Here is a 19,486-nt window from a genome sequence, read left to right on the forward strand (position 1 = left end):
GTTGCGAATTTAAATCTCCTTTATAAAATGCTGTTCACAGGGGGAAAAAAGTGTACAATAAACAGATCCTCAGAAAAACTGGTAAAAATCTTAATCTCTTGATCTTACCGTTATAATCATACTTCATTTCAACAAGTGACCTAAATATCTTTGCCATCAAACAATCCACACTATATAAACATGTACATAATGTGACAATCACACTCACATAAAACAAGAAAGAGAGAATAAATTCATTTTTTTTTAATTTGTTGCTTTTTTTCGTTTTTCTTTTTTTTTCCCTTAATAATTGGCCATAGGAAGGATGGAAACAATGAACATGGACTGTGGTTTGGGGATGAGAATGTCTCTGCATGGGCCTTGAATCTACAATCTTCAAAAATATAAAACTTCAGTAATAAATACACATAATACACCTGCATATACACACAGAGTTTTTGTTTCTTCCCAAGGTATTCAACTTGTCTGTCTTTTTTTCCAGTTTGCTTTCTCTCACAGAAAACTTGGCAGATTTGTAAAATAAGAGAGATGAAGGTGAATTAAAAACACAAGGAACATTAACAAGGAATGAAAATGAACTCACGCTCTCTTCTCAGACAGATTAAAATAGATATCTTTATCTGCCAAGGTTATTGAATCAAATGCACTTCCTTACAGCAGAAATAAACAAAGACCTGTATATCTTATGTACACAAAGAAAACAACAAGAACATCAACAGTACAGAATAAAAAACAACACTTTACAACACAAAGTCTGGGTCGTCATCACTGTCCTCATCACCACTTTCATCAGTCCGTTTTCTTCGTTTTCGTTTTTTCTTTACGGAAAGGTTTTTGCTGGAAGGCATTGTTGAAGAAATTATATTCATCTTAGGTATGCGGTTTGAAGAGGAGTGATGGTAGTTGCGGCGTTTTTTTTCACTATACAATTTCGGAGTCCTGGGTGTGAAGATAGTTGTCTTTTCCTGAATTATGAAAAAAAAAAACAAAAACAACCCAGTCACCACCTTAATGCAAATATCGAGGCTTAAACTGTCTTCTTTTGCTTATTAATGACTGTTTTTACCCCTCCATTACTTTATCTAAAGTTTATCCTATCTACAGTGTTGCTTCTCCCCCATCCCCCACTTCACTTCTCTTTCTCTCCATTGTATGAAGCAGTCAAAATCTGTCAGCAAAATGTCATCATGTATCTTTACATAACACAATATTTGATTACCTCTCTTATAAGATAATGCTCAAGTCACTTCTGCAACAAATAGCAAACCCTCTTTAGATATTATTCTCACCACAAGGTCTCCATCTCCTGATGGTCTTTCTGTGATCTGTATGCCATCAACAGTGTCACCTTCACCTCCTGCTTCTGCATCTGCTGGAGACCTATGACCACTGTGTGCTGGTGTGGCACGCCCAGTGCTGCGCTCATCTCCACTGTCATCTTCATCTGTAGGGTCGATACTCATCATCAGATCTCGGAACTGAAAATGCCATCACAAAATACATCTTAAGTTACGTTGCTGGAAAACATGCCAATAAGCAGAAAACAGTTCTTTGCCACTTTTCGAACATTTTTTATGTAACAGTTGTAAAGCTATAGTTATGAAGTAGCATCCAGACCCTACTTCACCCTATAGCATCTTTGCCACTGCTTTATACCTATAACCTGAGGGATAAAGCAGTATCTGTGGAGTCTGGACATCAACTTTGTAACTATGGAGGCAAGACCTGCCCTTGATTTCCCCATTCTGCCCTTGGGCAATGACTTATTTTTTCTTCAAAACTACAGCCCCTGATATTAATCCTGTGATACTAAGATTTAGAATCAGGTGTAAAAATGGTTAATCCTGAAAGTTGCTCAAGGGAATCTGAATTGAACCCAGATACATTAAGACTGACTTTCATTGCTGCCATTAATTGTTTTTACCTGTAGGAAACAAAACTCTAAGGAGGTTTATGCCAGGCAATAAAGACATGGCTACTTAATTCCATAAACAGATCAACACGAGTGATTTCCAATCCAACTTGAAATGTGCACAAATTTGTCATTGCCAATACCCTACCTGCAATCTTGGAGAAAAAAAAAAAAAAAAAAAAAAGCTACTGCAACAACAGAAAAAGCTGATGCTGATATCCTTACCTCAAGATACTCATCAACCAACTTTTGCCTTTTCTCATCCTCCTCTGGGTCGGTATCATAGACAGAACGAAGTAAGTCTATTGTGTGCTGTGGATGGAAGCGCAGCTGATTCTTCCTATTCAAGGGCTTGTCAAATGCCTTTGCTGCCTCTGTAGGTGAATAGCGATGAATTTTGCTGGAGGGAAAAAAAATGTTAGAAAAATCAAATTTACCACCTTCAAGAGATGAAAGCTACAATGCTTGCTGTCTTTATGGGGAAGCTACTAATTCTCCTTTAAGTATAAGCATTTGCTTACCGCAAATGAGAGGAGAGGATAAGGAAATCATCAACAGGCCTGAAATCTAAGAACTTAAAAACCAGAAAAATGTGTTCTAAATGACATACCCATCAGTGATGCCATACATGTCCTTCAGATGCTGTTTCAGCATAAGGAGGAGGATACATCCCTGGGATTGCTGCATGATGTCCTGCAAGGGACTGATGTCATCGGGCAGTCGGTCTATGAAAAAGAGACTCTTAAATCTATGCTATTTTCTGTTACATTAAATTAATAGAAATCAACACACAGTATATACAATGAAAGTACATGTATACAGATGTCAGTCTGCACATGCTTCTTGAAACATTTTTTCTCTTTAATTATTCTATCCGGCTACACAATGTCACACTTACTACTTTTCTGATTCTTGGCAAGAAATGAGAAAAATGGCATTTCCATCTTTGTTGCTGGATATTGTTATTCTCTTTGCATAAATTACACTTACTGAGGAGACATTCTGCGATATCGTCATCATCATCATCAACAGCTTTCCGCCTGATTTCTAGATCCTGCTGAGGCTGCTCACCATTCTGCTCGCCAGTGTGCAAGGGTGAGAGGTTCTGTAATCATGAACTTCAGAGTACAGTTGTGCTTATAGATATGGTGAGTGTGTACTTACAGTACATTTGTTTATAGAAGTCATTTTAAATGAATCAGTGTATTGGTTAATGTCTACAGAAAGTCTACTGTGCTGTAAAATTACTTTGATCAGTTTTTGATACTTATGGCGGAGAAAGGTTTTTATAGTACTAAAGTTCTGAAGAATAAGTATCTTTTATATATATATCTTATGTTTCTAAATGCTGCATTTTGAAACTTACGTATATTTATACATAGAATTTTTGGAACATGCGTTTATAAAAGTCAAGTATAACAAGCCTTGTTTATAACTTGATTATGTTTACAGCATTTTCAGGATGTTGTGTGGTTTGACAGATGCTCACTAAATTGCTGGACGTATGCTTTTAAATAAATAAAAAAAAAAATCACTCTCTCTCTCTTGCAGAAGAAAAATTACATAACTTTTAAAATGCCTTACCTCCTTAAATGACTGCATAAGATTTGAACCTGCAACTGATACAATGATGTCTATTTGGTGAATGATGAAGAGAGGCTCATCCTGCACTTGGTAGGGGAAGAAGGCTAGGTTGTCCGCCACATATACTTGCTCACCTAGTGAGATTCTCTGAAGCTGCACATATGAAGATACACTTAAATCAGTCTTCAGGACATGATAAACCCATGACACACACACACAAAAAAAAAGAGAATTGCAAAATCTGATTACCCCCCCCCCCCCAAAAAAAAAAAAAAAAACAAAAACAAAAAAAAAAAAAACAACCCCGTTCTCCCTACCACTTCTATCTTATTCATCCTAATATTTTGAAAAGTCATGTGAAATTTTAATTCTCTAAAGCAGCTTTCAAAACAAAGAAGCTCTTGAGACACACTTTCATCACAGCCAGAATGTTCATGACACAAAAGACTCCACTCTGTGGTTACTCTGAAATTTGACTATACATTTATCTGTAACAGTAAACGAATTTTAATAGATACTAAAAACATGTTGAATATTCATATGATAATAAGCCACATGACACAAACTGTACAAAACAAAATTAATTATGATTTTTGTGTGTAAAAACACCAAGAAATTCTGTTTTAAAACTTGGCATTTAACACGTATTTACAAGAAGCACATACTAACCCCTGTGTCATCAAACAGGTTCAAGAGGGATGTCAAAAGCCCTCTGCGATGTGAACGATTTGAACGCAGTACACCATACAAGAAGCCATTCTGTGCCTGAAACTGTCCCTCATCTGATTGCCGAAAACCTCGGATAGGCTCTGTGGGGTTATTTTTGTGCAAGACTTGGTGCAGCTTGTAGGAGTTTTTAATACCTTGAAGTGCTTTCATCTGTTTCAGATAAAGTTTAAAATACTAAAAACTCAAAGTATGCATTAATTCCAATAAAAAAATATAATGTTGACAGTAAATTTTATTTCTTCAAGACTTACTGGATGGCATGACCATAAAAGAGAAATGACTACACTAGCTTATTAACTATAGAAAGTTCTGTAGCACAGCTGACATGGACTGAAAAGTACAAGACTTTTCTCAAGAAAAGACAAGTCCAATGTTACACTAGCGTTAAAATCCATAGCACGGGTGACACTAACTGACAAATACACATATTTTCTCAAGGAAAAGAAGTTCAGTGTTCCTAGAATGCCAAAGAAAATGTGGAAAATCTGTAACACAGGCACCTTTTCTCAAGGAAAAGAAGTCCGGTGTCACAAGAAATTCTGATGAAAAATGCAGCAATTCTATAATGGGAAAATGCCTTAGTACTAGTGACATTAACTGACAACGCATAAGTTTCTTTTTCAGCACAAAGTGAGCAATGCACACGAAAAAAGCAGAGGCTATTGAACACCACAGTACCATTGAAAAAGAAAAACTGCTGTTCTGGCCTTTGCCTTTATAGCTGTTACTCACCTGACTAGTAGAGTGCTCTGCATGCTAGGCATGTGCTGCTAGCAGTGAGACTGCTTTCGATGATCGATGAGCTAGTGTAACTATTTGTCTAAGGTTTTATTATCTGGTACAGTCAAAGAAACCCCTAAAAATAAAAACAAACAACTTACATGAGTAAACCCCGGATACTTCTTTTCAATCTCTCCTAGCTGCTGGTCAGCTTTGACTCGGATCATGTTCTCAGGGTCTGTGCTCATGCAGATTAAGTAAGGCATACACTGCAATATAAATGTTACAAGTTTAATGAAACAAGTTAATGGAGTTCAATAATGATTCTTGAGGGGGAAGGGACATGTCTCTGTTAACATCAGTTGAAATGCAATGCTAGAAGCACAGGAAGAAGCAAAGGGGGAACTAGGGGAATCACATTACTAATCATGTCAAGCGTGTATCAAGCATCTTCTATGTACATGCATTCTGGCCCTAACTAAAATTTTTAGACTGCATGGTTTTGTGGAATTCAAAGACAAAGATTTAATAATGAAAGAAAGGAACAAAGAAAGGGGAGTAGTCCCAATACAGGGGAATGAAGTACTATTACCTGTACTGGATGTACAAGACCTTGCCGAAGAATGAGCTGCACTACATTTAGAGCTGTAATGCGCACCTGTGGGTGCTCATGGAAATATGCTTCTAAGACTTCCTTTAGGTATAACTGCACCACTGTACTGGCCATTCTGTGAGCACAATAAAAATCAGCGTTAACATAAAATCATCATATACAATTATGATGCTAACAGTAATGTCTTCAATAATGCCACCGCAGTCTAAGTACAGTGTATGGCCATTATGCCGTGGTCCAGTAATCCGTGAATTCGCTTAAGCCACGCAAATTGCTTGGATCCCTATTTTTTGACACTATGGATTGTATGGACCTGGACATGGCCTCTCAAACACTTGAGACAGGTGTTGACAGCTGTCATTTTGGCATTTCGAATGTCCGTAATTGACATGCTATGCACTATCGTGGGTTAAATATTTAAATGCTGGCTTATAACTTCAAAGAGGTATTTATAGAAGATTAGTCTTTTATCAATAAACAATAAAAAGCTGGATGCCACCGAAAGAATACAAAATGGCAAAACTTGCATCAAAGGTCAACACGTGAGAAAGAATTGCGATAAAAAACATTAATTTTTTTCATTATTTATTCTAATTTATGCAATATTTTGTGTAAAAAAATATTTAAGCCATGGACCACCTAAGCTGCGATTAAGCACTTTGGATCCTAATCACCATGGTCTAATGGCCCTACACTGTATTTACAAATCTTATCATCTAAACATGTGAAGGAGAGCTGAGAGTTGAATCATTCATAGGAACCCTTATCCTAAAAAAAAACAAACAAAAAAAAAAAAAAAAAAAAAAACAACCAAACAAACAAAACAACCTTCTATATTAAAAAAAGTTTACAAGTGTACTGACCGTAATAGGATTTTATATGTACATACTTAGGGAGGGAGAAATAATCTGTGGGGCAGAAAACCACTCACCCAGACTGTATGTCCCCCATTTCTTTGAGGTCTTCTTCTTTAGCATGTTTTTTCCCTGTACATAAAAATGGGCTGCTTCCTTATCAATGGTTATTGAAAAATCATTTGCACTAAAAAAAAATTTCAGTTTCCAAAGCAGTTATGACTTAAATAAACAAGCTGGACTACAACAGCAGCAAAAACAAAGAATGAGGTGTGGGAGAGACAAAGAGATTAGGTAGGGAAAGGTGGGGCTCAAGTTTTTAATATTTTGCATTTGAGCTAGTAAGAACAAGTAATCAAATAACAACCATAAACAAAACATATATCAGATGTAGCACAAAGACATATATTTCTGATCTTCAACTATTGTCTTTAACATGAAATAAATTCAAAAAGTCCCAGATATTAAAAAGTCAATAACTATCATTTCTAGCTGAAGAAAAATTATAAAAAATATTTTAACTCTTTGAGTCTGAGACAGACAATATGTCCAGCCCCTTCAACAACTATTATTGCTTAGATGGCCACGTTTGTCATATGCAATAATAATTCCTCCAAGATGAAGTAAACAAAAAGGGACAAAATCCAAGATTTATTAACTAGGCAAATCACATTTAAAAAAAATTACTTTTTTTAACATGGGAAAAGGAACACGCTAATTTAAAGATTTGAATTTTTCTGGACAAACCTTTCTGTCTTTATCAAAGTGATGGCAATACGAGTGTACACTTTTAGACAGCTAGCAATTTTTAATCATTTTCAAGTCTATATCTGATACTAAAGCCTTCATACATTATCATAAGTTATGTTTATTCATTTTAACATAGTGTTTTACCATTAAAATCCACTGACTACACTACCATTCAATGCAATGATTAGCATTTGTGCATAAAACTGTCAAAATTTTATTTTCGGAGATGCAGTTAACATACCTAATTTCCGTTTTAGTGCTTTTTCAAGATAGAATGAGGAAGAAACAGTTTTTTTCTCCAAACTGTGAACTTCAGTTATAACTCTGATTTATTTTCCTGTCATATTTAGCTTTTCTAAAATTGTTGAAATTTGTGCATACCCAAGAATTACAAAGGTCAGGGTTCAGATGAAGAGTTAAAAGATGTCAACTCTTACATGTGACTATACGATAATAATTTATCACAAAGGCTGTGATTTTTCATGGAAGTGCAGGTGAAAATATTATGATGATGGGTGTAGAGACAATTAATAATGAACTGAAAATAGTATTGTATTGCATTTACAGAAATATCAAAAACAGTAAGCAATGCAATCATGTTTACTTACAGTCTGCATCGGCCTTTGCCATTTGGACTTCCTCCTCTATCAGATACAATTGAAGATTTTTAAGGACCTATATGTTAAAAAAAACCCAAAAAATACCAAACTTTATATCCTGGCAATTGTTTTCACACAATGCACAAATCACTTTTAATCATCGTAACGATGACAATGATGAAATTTAAGCATACCTGTCTTTTACAATGGAAGCTTCAAGTACAGTAAAGTGACAAAGAAAGAACTCAAAAAATGAACAGGTAAATTAAAAATAAAGACTTCAAGATGAAAGCTACAGAATTTCTTTTCTCTCTTGTAAGCCGTAGAATGGTTTAAGCACGGATGAGACGAACTGTAAAATAAAGTTTGTCAAGTAATATACCTGAAGTTGCAAGAAGTGAGAATAAGATGAACATCACAAAACATACTTTAAAAACAAGATTTAAGAGGTCACCCTACCTGACATCTAAGTTTGACAGGAGCTGAATCATTGGTTAGACAGTCATGGTACATGGTTTTCACCAACGTCTGCAGCATGTAGTCAAAGTGACGACAAAGGAAGAAACCTGCAGAGTGAAGAAAGACATTTATCATACCATTTCTGATACTACAATAGTGGAACTATTTGCCTTACTTTTCAAACATCCATGATTCATTTTGCTTGTAAGTAAATTTTCAGTATTGTCACATATAAATGATGATGCAACGAAGAATCCTGCTTTAAAAATCTGCTTTGTGTTCATATAACCTGTTAAGAAGTAAAACAAGTTATATTACTAACCTAGTGCTGTGAGAGCTTTATGTTGTACCTCTTCTTCTTCGTGATGGATAAAGTAGAAAAGGACATCGAACACCTTTTGTCGAACACACACCTGAAACAAGAATAAGTTGATTACATGCCCCCAAAATTCTATTTCTTCATTAACTATTGAAACAATATGTTGTTAAGATGATATTAGGTGGCATGTCATCCAGTAATCAAAGAAATAATGAAGACATATAATGTTTTAGAGGAAGGCTAATAACCTTTGTCTCCCCCATCTCCTTGGAGTCAAAGTCAAAATGCCTGCATAGTTGCCCAACAGTGAAAAGTGAACGCATGAGTGTAGGTCTTCGTGCCTTTAGGGTTTGGTTTGCGCTGTCTTGTTTATGGTCTGCCATCAACTTTGACAAGACACCTGGACACAGTAAAAACAATAAACTGATGGCATTCTCCTTCAAAGAAACAAAGACTATATAAACACAAATGTATAAAAAAAATGTGAGACTTAGAAACAGGCTGTGGCTTTAAAAGCCAACTCCTATACTTTATGCTGTGTCTTTATCTGCTAGCCATGGATAAATTTTCAAGCCAGCTGAAAACTGGGATATACTTTCATCAGCTATAATTTAAGATTTTAAAAAAACTATATAAAAATGTGACTGACCCACGAGATGATATACCCCCTAGTCTTTGATGACTGATTCATACTCATCCTAAATATGTAAGATGTCATAAATAACATGCTTTCAACATTTTAAAGAAATACAACTTTGTCATTGCATGGAAGAAATCAAATAACACTTTAGATTCAAGGCACTTTGCTCACCAAAGAACTTCTGAAAACAGTCTTTGACGAGGGCATAGTTGTGACTGACTTTGTTAACCACAGCTCCCAGACAGCTGACACAACTTTGTAATACCTGGAAGAAATGTGACAAAAGTCCTGGCTACTAATTAAAGTTGAGGGGTAATGGGAACTAAGACAATATACGAAAATGTACATAAAAGCAATCAAACCCCAAATAGCCTCTTAATTATAAATAAAGTGTGGAAATGTGCATGTTTGGTTGTCATGATTACACACAGTGATGTTAACTGACTTTTGTAGTACTCCTTTTGTTTACAGAAAAGTCACTTAACATTTTGCTTCATGTATTTCGCTCTAGAGCATCTTTGAATGTTTATTTTTATCCATTTTGTTAAAGGTGGCTCCAAATTAAAAAACATTATGCAGAACAAATAGGTTATTATTTTAATGTCATTTTAGAAGACATAGAGAGATATGTATCAGCCCACAGCCCCACAATGTTTTTGTTCCCCTTCACTAAAAAAAACCCCTAAAAACAACAAAAAAACCCAGCTGGGAGTATTCTGTGCTGCCTGGTGTAAGCACATTGACTGCTGACCGTTACCCCTTTAGAATATTCTATTGTTGTGAGTGATGTTACTTTCATTATCCATAGTGCTCTATGCATAAGCGAATGACTAATGTTAGTTAATGTTCTATAATGTGCTTGTAAATTGACAAGATAGAGCCAGTTATGATGCACAAGAGTTTTATCAGAGCTACCCGTGTGAATAGTTTGCAGAGAAGGCAACTCATGTTTTTCACAACACTAACACTGATGTCAATTCACAGGGTACCCAAGGAGAGCAAATGTGTGAATGATCGAGAATGTGTGAGAATGTGTGAGAGAGAGAGAAAAAGGAAAAACCGAGACCACAGCATTTTATCACAAATCTCATGTTCTACTAGCTGTCTACACCACATATGCCAGTTACTGAATTAAGCTCAACTCAAATGATGTGACAGCTTCAAGACAATAAAGTCAGAAGAGATGGTTTATCACAAGAAATCAATTTCCAAATAATAATAATAAAATACCGTAATCTCCCTTGGAATGTCAGATTATTGTATGTAAAGAATTATTTGAGTTCCAGTCATGAACTAATTTTACATACAACCCAATTATTCCATGATCATCTAGATTTTCTGGCTGTTTGACAGATTTGTCGTGGTTTCTTCCGATGCTAATAAGAAAATGTGCTACAGATTTTCACAATGATTCCTAATGCTGATTTTACTCATTTGGTTAGAACACAATGAATCACACGAGGCAGACATTCTACCATCATTCCATGCTTGAGGATGAGTTTGATCATGTCTTCCTCAAGGGTCATAAGGAAGATTTCACTGGGATGCTCCATCAAAGGCACAACAAGCTCCAGGATGCGGGCTACATAGTGCAGCACCAAGTAATCACTTTGAATCTGCAAACAGAATCCCACACTTTATACTGAAACTAAGCTCGCATAATAATACAGTGAATTTCCCTAGCACATAAGCCAGGCTCAAAGCACCTTACATATTCCAACATAAGAGCACATAAGCCAACACTTTTTTAAGGGAAGGCAATAAATAAAACTTAATATAGGAAAACGCACACGGACAACAAATTTTAATTTCAGACAAATCATTTCTGCAAGCAGCTATTTATTTTATTGAGACAAAAATAAGAAAAAAAAACTTACGCTGCATTTGATATCAAGGTAAGGCTGAAGAGTTGTAGCATGCTTGACCATAATGTCAGGCTTAATTTTGCTGAACAGGTAAAGGGTGGAAAAGCAGGCTACCAGCCGTGAGCTTGTACTCCTTCCCTCCGACATTTCTGTTAAACAATTACACTTGTTACAACGCTGGCCAAAACCACACCATCATATTTGAATGTTACTTAAGCACATGTCTGAAGAAACTGCTGGCCTTAATATACAACAGTATACATAACATCCGTGCTTCTTGCCCTAAAACATGCCCTAAATGAGGAAAATGCCTGTATTTCATACATGCCAGTGGTTTCATAAGATATAGATGTGAGCAGCATGGCATCATGCCTGTCAGAATATGAACTGTGATGTGTTACAAAATGCCTTTTTTTTTACAGAATGTACCATGAGATTATGAATGCACATTTCTTCACTAATCTTTAAAACATTTTACTTGCAACCACACAAATACTGCCATCAGGTGTTCAAGAGCAAATAATTTGTCCTTACCAGCACCTTTCTCTTCTATTCTGAGAACATTTTCAACAAGACAATCAACAATCTGTGTACAGGCAAGAATGGCTGACTTGTTGTAATTGCCATCTTCATCTTTTTTCAGCAGCTGCAAGACGAAGGAATGTACATGAACGAAGGGTTTAGTTATGTATTTTTTAATCTGTGAAAACATGATTTATTGAAGCAGAAGTCTTATGATATTAAAAACTAAGATTCAAAACATCATAAATTTATAAAAAAAAAATTTATAAATAAAAAAAAAAAACTGCCTTTATTGTAAAAATTGCAAGTTTTTTTGTGTGTTTTTTTTTTAAAAATAAAACCTTAGGTCCAAACAAGTTTAATCATACCTACCTAAGAGAAGTTAGTAGGTTTACTTACATTTTCTAGAAGCTGCTCAAAGAACTCATGACCAGTATCTTTAGAGGCTGCCACCTGAAATAAAATGACACTTGATGTTTTAAAGTGAAATATTACTTGTCAATTACGAGTTTACATTATTCCTAAAAAAAATTTTTTGGGTCTTCTTATTCTTGTTCTCCCCATACTACTTTAAGAATAAAACCTTATACAAAATCTAACCACCTGATCGAGTCATAAACTGGTCTTAGACATTGCTTCTAAGTCATTTTTTGGAAAAAACTAAATTATCACAGTTCTCTCTCTCTTGCACATGCACACACACACACAAACACAGAATAACTTACCACATCTGTAATGTTCATAACCTTTTGAAGTAACTTGGAGGAGTCCCGATCTCGTGTACTGACTGGAGAGAACCACATTGTCTGGAACACTTCATTAACCAGTTTCTGAAAAGGTAAACAGACATTAGTCCATCAGCTGTCACTGTTTGCAAGTTTGAGACAGGGCAGTAATTGTTTAGCACACTGATGTCAAGGGTAGGGTTTTTTTAACAGCGGTATTACTAAGAATGTTTTGAAGGTAGTTGGGAAGATACCAGAGGACAACTGTCATTTACTATTTCTGTGAGGGCAGGGAGCAGGATGTCGAGACAGTCTACCAGTAATAGGGTGGGAAATGGGTCCAGTGGACAAGTTGTTGGTTATGACTGGAGTATAATGGTCCTAAGCTCAATTTCCGAGATCAGCTGAAAGGAAGCAAAGGAGCACTTTAGCCTTGCCAGATCATCGAAGTGGTTAGCAAGAGCTTAAGGGTGCACAGGCAGCTGATCAAGTTTAGCCTGGATGTTAAGAATCTTTTGAATAAATAACTCGCTGAAGGTCACAGGCAGTAAAGCAGGTGCAAGATACCAATATAATTGCTCTTACCTCCAACCCTCTGCCTCCCCAAAACTAATCTTAGATCATGTTGTTTCCACAGACTGGAGACACTGAAGATTCTTTTAGATAGGTTACTGACTTTGACATTTAATCACAAAATGCCTGCTTCCATGCAACCCTAAATTTTCTCCAAGCTGTTTTATAACCACAAAAAACTTTTTCTTGAATTGATGGAGGTGGTTTGGTTGGGGCGCAAGAAAAGCCTCTTTGATCCAACATCTTTTAAATTGTGTTGCCTTTTGTACAGACACGCCAATGAATACTAGGGATGGGGTAGGGTGTGTGCATGGAAATGGTACATACTTCTGTACTATTTAGATTTATAGTTAAGCTGCTTTTACACTTTTTCATGTCCGACTTATTTTGGTAGTTTCTGCTGTTCCTGGCTTCAAAAGTGTGGGAACCTCCAACAAGAAAACACTTGTCATGTAAGCTGAACAAAAGGTGTCCCACACATGGCAGGGTTTACTTTAACATTAACAATGGTGTATACTTTTTCTGGTAAACAATAATTTTATTGTTCAACACGATTCTTATGTTACAGAGCCTTGTGCGATCAACTTATCAATGCTGAGAACATATTTAATTTGAAAGGATGACCAAAAAATGTAATAACATCATCGGCATTTTTACAATATCCACCCTTCTTCATGGCTTAGAGCTGATTGCAAAGATCTAACAAAAGTAAGTTTCTCCTGAACTAGTGACAAGATGGCCATGATTATCTCAATGATGATGACAAAAAAAAAAAAAAAAAAAAAAAAAAAAAAAAGGGCCCCGTTGAAAGGACAGTTACTATGTAGGTTACAAATTTAAGTGGACCTGTGAATTTTTTTCAATGTACTTGCGCATTACTCTCATGAAAAGTGGCTGAAACATGTAGTTCAGAGACACTGGACACATCAGATATTCATTAAACTCATGTTTCCCTTACAGCTGACAAATTTTTCTTCTAATACTTAATGAACTTCAATAGTGAAAAATATTGCACTGATCTGCTCTTACTGACTACTAATTACACGTAAAAATAAGGTAATCTTAACAGACATACAAACCTTGATTCCTTCCTCATCATTAACTCTTCGGATCATTTTGACACACATCTCAGGGATTTTATCAAAATCAGGATGTTCGATACAGATGTCTTTAAATATTTTGATGACACGCTTGCGTACACTGATGCCAGTGTCCAATATACGCTCTGACAACATGTCATAGTACTGTGGAATAAGTTCTGGACGGATAAGGATGAACTTGCCAACAAGTTCAACTGCTGCCTCTCGAACAGATGTCGACTGGTCAAGGAAACGACCATGGACACCTCGCTGCATGTCATTCTGAAGAGGAAAAAAATAACTCGGGCAGTTACTATATGTATATAATATATATATTTCCTGTTCACATCTTCTCAGTAAACGTTCCCATTCCTCAAAGTTGTTTGAATAAGCTAGACGACATCAGCCCAATCTTTACTCCTAGGAAATTGCTAACTACTTCTATATTATATTAGCTGTGTGTAACAAGAAGCATCTTTCAACACTTTTTTTCTTTCAGTTTTTAGATACACACAACTGTCATTTAATATATTGCAGACACACACACTTGTACATGCATGCATGTTATAAATTTAATTATAGAAATCACACCCACATCTGTCATTACTGGAAACTAAGGATCTACACAACTATGTATTAATAAAAACTAAGCAGGTCACATGGACATTGAAAACCACTGATCAGACGCTGAATGTACGCACTCGAGCAAGAATGCCAGGGTCTGCTTCTACTACGGCTGCCAGGCACTTCATGGCTTTGGTCCTCACTGCCACAGCTGTTTCACTCAATACCTTCAGAATCTGTCATTACACAAAATAGAACTAAATTACTGAAAGCAAACATAAGCATGCGCTATGTATACTAAACATCTACGCTTTTAATTTTCCAAATTGTTCTTAAGAGAACGTCTTAAGGCCATTTTTTTAAAAGTGAAAAGAGTAGTTGTACCTGTGTGAGATAAATGTCAAAGCTCTGAGCGAACGGCCGCTTTGAGGAGAGATATCTTGCCACCAAACATGCCCTTTCATAGTCAAGCTTACTTGGCGAGGGCCTGGAAAAAAATTTCCACATGCAACATGCATTCAAAACAGTATTTAAAAGGCATAAAAGGTGCTTCAATTAAACAATGAGTGAATACTAGGATGATTTATTAGCACTTTTCCCCTTGAAACTATAAATTATAAAATAAAAAATAAAGAAGTAACCAGTTAATTGAAGATATTTGGTTAGTTCTTAGCAACGGCTGTGTGAAATGTTAGCATAAAATGATGTAATTCCATCCAAAATGTTATATACCGGATGGATGAGAGTGCAGAGTGGCTAGAGGCTATCTGTGACAGCAGAAAACTTTTTCGTTTTTCAACATTCTGCATAACTTCTGTTGTTTTTTCTGCCTCTGTCTCATTGAAGTCTTCTTCATCAGAGCCAGAGGTGTTATGATGTGCCTTTATCTTTTTCTCTGCCTCCACTGTAGTGTCTCTGTACCACTGGGCGATGTAAAACTGTCTAGCAAACTGTGGACCACAAGAGTTCACACAAAATAAGACACATGCTCCTCAATTCTGATGCTATTATTCCACTTGTGGTACCTGACAGGTTTAAAAATTGATCATGACAACATCTAAATAGTTCTATACCACTAATGCAAAATCATTTTCCAATGACTGTATAGTCGTTACTAAACACCAGTTCCCAAAATATGAGCAAACTACTCTCTTCTAGGGACAAGATATGAGCCATCAAACATCAAACAGAAAGGTAACATCTGCAAAATGTTGAATCATGGATACACCTTCATAGTCAAAAATGCATGTTAATTAGATATATCTATTCCTCCATTTTGTCAATCATGTTTTAGTGTCAATATCTGAATGCTTGTAGTCTGTTGTAAAAACCTTTAACTAATCATTTCAATATTTGGTACTCAATTGCTGCTTTAAAAGTCAAAAGTTTTAAAAACATTACACACTACTATGTTGTGTCTACTCATTAAAAATGGTAACAAGCTAGCATGGGGTAAAGCACTACCAATGTCAGCTTGAGAATACATCCCAGGGCTTCTGCTAAGGCTAAATTCTTTGGGGTCCAAGGGACCCCTTCTCCAGATTTTTAAGGGGTCCCTGTTCTTCGCCCAAATTTGAATGGGACCCCATTGACGAAAATTGAAGGGGTCCTCCGAACTTTTAATGCGTACTGTACGCAATTTTTTGCGTAACCAGCAGCCCTGACATCCGTTTAAAAAACCAAAAAAACTATACCTGCAAAGCAGGATCACTCTGCCCGTTGTAGGCCAGATATTCCAAAATGGACTCCTGAAGGCTTTGAGTGGTGTCTGCTGATGGTATCTGCTGACAATCAAATCCCAGAACCAATTAAAATGTAAGCTAAACTTAAAAGAAAAACTAGACTAAAAAATGCCATCATGTATGGAAAAGATAAAAAAGTGTGAAAAGACTTACTATTCTCTTTGCTCTTCTTACAGCTGGATCTTCTTCATCACTGCTCTCATTTACCTGAACAGAAATGTAACTAAATTTTAAAATTACAAATGTACTAAAAATTGTCAGTTCAAATATAGAAATTATCTTTTGTGGACTGTAACTAAGAATTTACCTATTTATTATAATTTTTACAAGGCAAACAGCTCTCTCATCATAAGATGAAATAAGATCACCTTTTGTACAATTTCATCAATGGCATCTTGGCTGAGATGGCTGGTGACGGCATCTTTACGTAACCGTGCTGCAACAATGCCAAGGTACTCCAGTGATGCTACACGGAGTGAGGTGTCTGTTGCCTTGCTACTAAACTGCTGCACCTGAATGGAGGAAATCCACCAACTTCAGCACTAATTTTCAACAGCAGAAGAATATACTCAAGGAAAGAAAAAAAAATGTATGAGCATTCACAAAACTAAATCATTTGTTTTATAATTACTTCCCTTGAAATCCATTTCAAGTTCAAATAATAAATGATGAAAAAACAAACACTTATTGTTCAAGATGAGATGTAAAGTTTGATTATGAAAATAATACCCTAACATTATATGATAATGACTATAATTATTTTTCATCTAAAAGCATTCATCAGATGTCATAACTGGTGATATATGCTCAGTTTAGATCCCATAAAATATTAGGGACATCTTTTCCTCTGACTGCAACACCTTCCCACACTGCATATAATAAAAATACAAATCACATCAAATATTAAGCCAAGAGCAGCTTTTTGAACTTAAAATATTGTTTAAAAGTACCATTTTAGTATTAAATTTACAGTATTACAGATATATTAAATGAGCTGTCAACATCAAGTTGAAGACACTTTTCTTTACAGAAGTCAGAATTAGTTTGATATCTGAAATGATTTTTTTTTACAAATTAGACCACCCAAAAGTGTCATTTTCTCAAGCAAGAAATATACTCCTACCAAGATTCTACCCAGCAGACTGAGCAGCAGTTCTGAAGCAGGCCATTCAGGTTTATTGACAGTGGACAGAAGGTCTTGCACGAAATTCTCAAACAGTGGTCTGTAGTCTTCCTCCCCTTTAGCTGTGCACCTAAGGGGCAAAATTAAGAAAGCTTAAACATACATAAAGGAGAAAAAGACTTTTCTTCCTTTCCTAATCATTAAGTCCACTCTGAAACAATGCTCAGATCCAAAATAAATCTCAGCAAATAACATTTCCTTTTGCACCGGTAAGCTACAAACTAAATAAAAGATTTGCACTACATTAAGCCCATAAATTTAAAAGTACTTGAAATAAGTTACAAGTATCTCATCTCTGACAACACTCTACATTTCATACTTCGGCTTGCTGGCCACTAGTAACATTGAAAACTAACCAAAGACCTGATAACCAAAACCCAAAGTTTTAGCTACATTTATAAAGTGAAGCTCATTAATATTTTTACCATATATCTTGTTAATACATAGCACAACAAGCCAGAAACTTTCAGTAATGTCACAAGCTAATAATGTATATTAACTTTGGTACTTAATGCTTATAAAGATTCACTTTTCTCCATGGTATCTTTTATAACTATAGCTAAATTTTATACAAAGGCTCATATTTTGATCAGAGGACTTACTTTTTAAGAAAAACAGTTAAAAAATTGTAGGCAGTTCTCATTGCTGTTTCGTAGGAGGTGACAATAAGAACATCACTATCACCACACGGCTGTAATGCAATAAAATAATTATTACAAGTCCAGGACAACAATTGTTATTTTCATATTTAAGTCAAATATTTCAATTTCAGTGCTTTCTTGGACTTGTTCATTTTAATATCATAAATGTTAATTTATTTGTGTATAGTTTGATATACAGTAAGCTTACCTTTGCAATATATACGCATTTAATCAGCAAGATTTTGCAACACACCCCAGAACAAAGTAGCAGAGCACCCTAAACCCCCAGACAGTAAGAGTTAAGAACATAAATATCTGTTGTATCAGTTAATGCTTTTTTCCTACCTTAGGCTGTTTATTTGAGTCTCTGCCATCTTCTGATGGTGATGGTGGTCTGGAGTCATCTTGGCCAGGTAATTTCACCACACACTGAATTAGCTGCAAAGCTAGTGCAGTGACCATCTGTATGGACTCTTCTGCATTTAATCTGGATCAAAGAAAAAAGTCAGTTTGTACATAAGTACATAACAGGCAGCTGCACATTATTCCATTTACTGTCTCTTCAAATATAAGTAACATAATTTTTTTAGTCAAAGATCATATTTTAAATTAGAAAACTTTTGAGAATTTAGAAAAATGAAAAATGCAACTTGTAGCTGCGTTTATACTTCTACTGACTACTGATGTGTGTGAGTTTCCAAGTAGTAAGGTTAGGTGATTTAACATTTTTGGTGTTTGCAACTCAAGTAAATTTGTGTGTACATCAGTACTGAAGCTGAGAGAAAATGTAGTCCAGAAAGAAGCAGATGTCTGCTTGTAATTGTCGCTCAGGTTGTCTTTGTCTTCTCGCTAAGGGGTCATATTTTATTGTTTGCCTGCATTAAAGTATAAAAATAAAATACAAGCATCCAGCTAAAGATGCTAGCAGCTTAACTGACATTAAGCGAGTTTGAAAGGCAATACTACCAATAAAGAAATTGGAAGTGCCTGATTGATGTGAGGACAAAAAGTCAACATCCAGCATGAAGGAGGGGTGTGTGTGTTGGGGTAGGTAATAGAAAAAACTTTTATATATTATGGTGTTGAAAACAAATTGAGTACAAAAGTTGACAAAACATGACCATTATTACTTGTACATATTAACAAAATTGATAATGTCAAGATTTTTTTTTCCAAATGCATACTTTCAACTCAATCACATTAAAAAGTCTTTGACTTCCATGATCATAGTTTTGATTAAATACCATAGCTTCAAGCTGTTAGGCAAAATGCCATTGTGCACTTTTCATACTCCTTAAATTCAAAAGATACCTGTAATTGCGCAAATTGCGCTTGCTGGATGGAAGTCTTGCCAAACTGGCAAAAATATCCTCCAAGATAAGCTGCCTGTGTTTGTCATATTGAGAGAAAACC

General features: G+C 35.6%; 1 protein-coding gene across 2 annotated transcripts in view; it reads right to left on the reverse strand.

The window, feature by feature from the left end:
* Window positions 1-228: 228 nt before the first annotated feature.
* LOC112556259 (nipped-B-like protein B) overlaps window positions 229-19,486 on the reverse strand; it is a 41,368-nt gene continuing 22,110 nt past the window's right edge. Inside the window, exons 18-48 of one of the 2 annotated variants that reach the window (XM_025225087.1) lie at window positions 19,385-19,485; window positions 18,419-18,560; window positions 18,035-18,123; window positions 17,373-17,502; window positions 16,618-16,761; window positions 16,403-16,456; window positions 16,202-16,288; window positions 15,240-15,457; window positions 14,892-14,994; window positions 14,645-14,743; window positions 13,944-14,225; window positions 12,292-12,396; window positions 11,966-12,019; window positions 11,579-11,690; window positions 11,057-11,193; window positions 10,655-10,795; window positions 9,351-9,444; window positions 8,788-8,939; window positions 8,543-8,633; window positions 8,221-8,327; window positions 7,771-7,837; window positions 6,490-6,544; window positions 5,538-5,673; window positions 5,107-5,214; window positions 4,166-4,375; window positions 3,497-3,649; window positions 2,903-3,017; window positions 2,523-2,637; window positions 2,138-2,312; window positions 1,290-1,478; window positions 229-965 (exon numbers count right to left, since the gene is read on the reverse strand). In XM_025225087.1, the coding sequence (XP_025080872.1) occupies window positions 741-965; window positions 1,290-1,478; window positions 2,138-2,312; window positions 2,523-2,637; window positions 2,903-3,017; window positions 3,497-3,649; window positions 4,166-4,375; window positions 5,107-5,214; window positions 5,538-5,673; window positions 6,490-6,544; window positions 7,771-7,837; window positions 8,221-8,327; window positions 8,543-8,633; window positions 8,788-8,939; window positions 9,351-9,444; window positions 10,655-10,795; window positions 11,057-11,193; window positions 11,579-11,690; window positions 11,966-12,019; window positions 12,292-12,396; window positions 13,944-14,225; window positions 14,645-14,743; window positions 14,892-14,994; window positions 15,240-15,457; window positions 16,202-16,288; window positions 16,403-16,456; window positions 16,618-16,761; window positions 17,373-17,502; window positions 18,035-18,123; window positions 18,419-18,560; window positions 19,385-19,485 (3,990 nt within the window). In that variant the 3' untranslated portion in view covers window positions 229-740. Of the gene's footprint in view, window positions 966-1,289; window positions 1,479-2,137; window positions 2,313-2,522; window positions 2,638-2,902; window positions 3,018-3,496; window positions 3,650-4,165; window positions 4,376-5,106; window positions 5,215-5,537; window positions 5,674-6,489; window positions 6,545-7,770; window positions 7,838-8,220; window positions 8,328-8,542; window positions 8,634-8,787; window positions 8,940-9,350; window positions 9,445-10,654; window positions 10,796-11,056; window positions 11,194-11,578; window positions 11,691-11,965; window positions 12,020-12,291; window positions 12,397-13,943; window positions 14,226-14,644; window positions 14,744-14,891; window positions 14,995-15,239; window positions 15,458-16,201; window positions 16,292-16,402; window positions 16,457-16,617; window positions 16,762-17,372; window positions 17,503-18,034; window positions 18,124-18,418; window positions 18,561-19,384; window position 19,486 lie in introns of both variants that reach the window. The other variant, XM_025225086.1, reaches the window with a different exon arrangement.

The sequence above is a fragment of the Pomacea canaliculata genome, linkage group LG2 (genome assembly GCF_003073045.1).
Source record: "Pomacea canaliculata isolate SZHN2017 linkage group LG2, ASM307304v1, whole genome shotgun sequence".
Taxonomy (NCBI): Eukaryota; Metazoa; Mollusca; class Gastropoda; order Architaenioglossa; family Ampullariidae; genus Pomacea; species Pomacea canaliculata.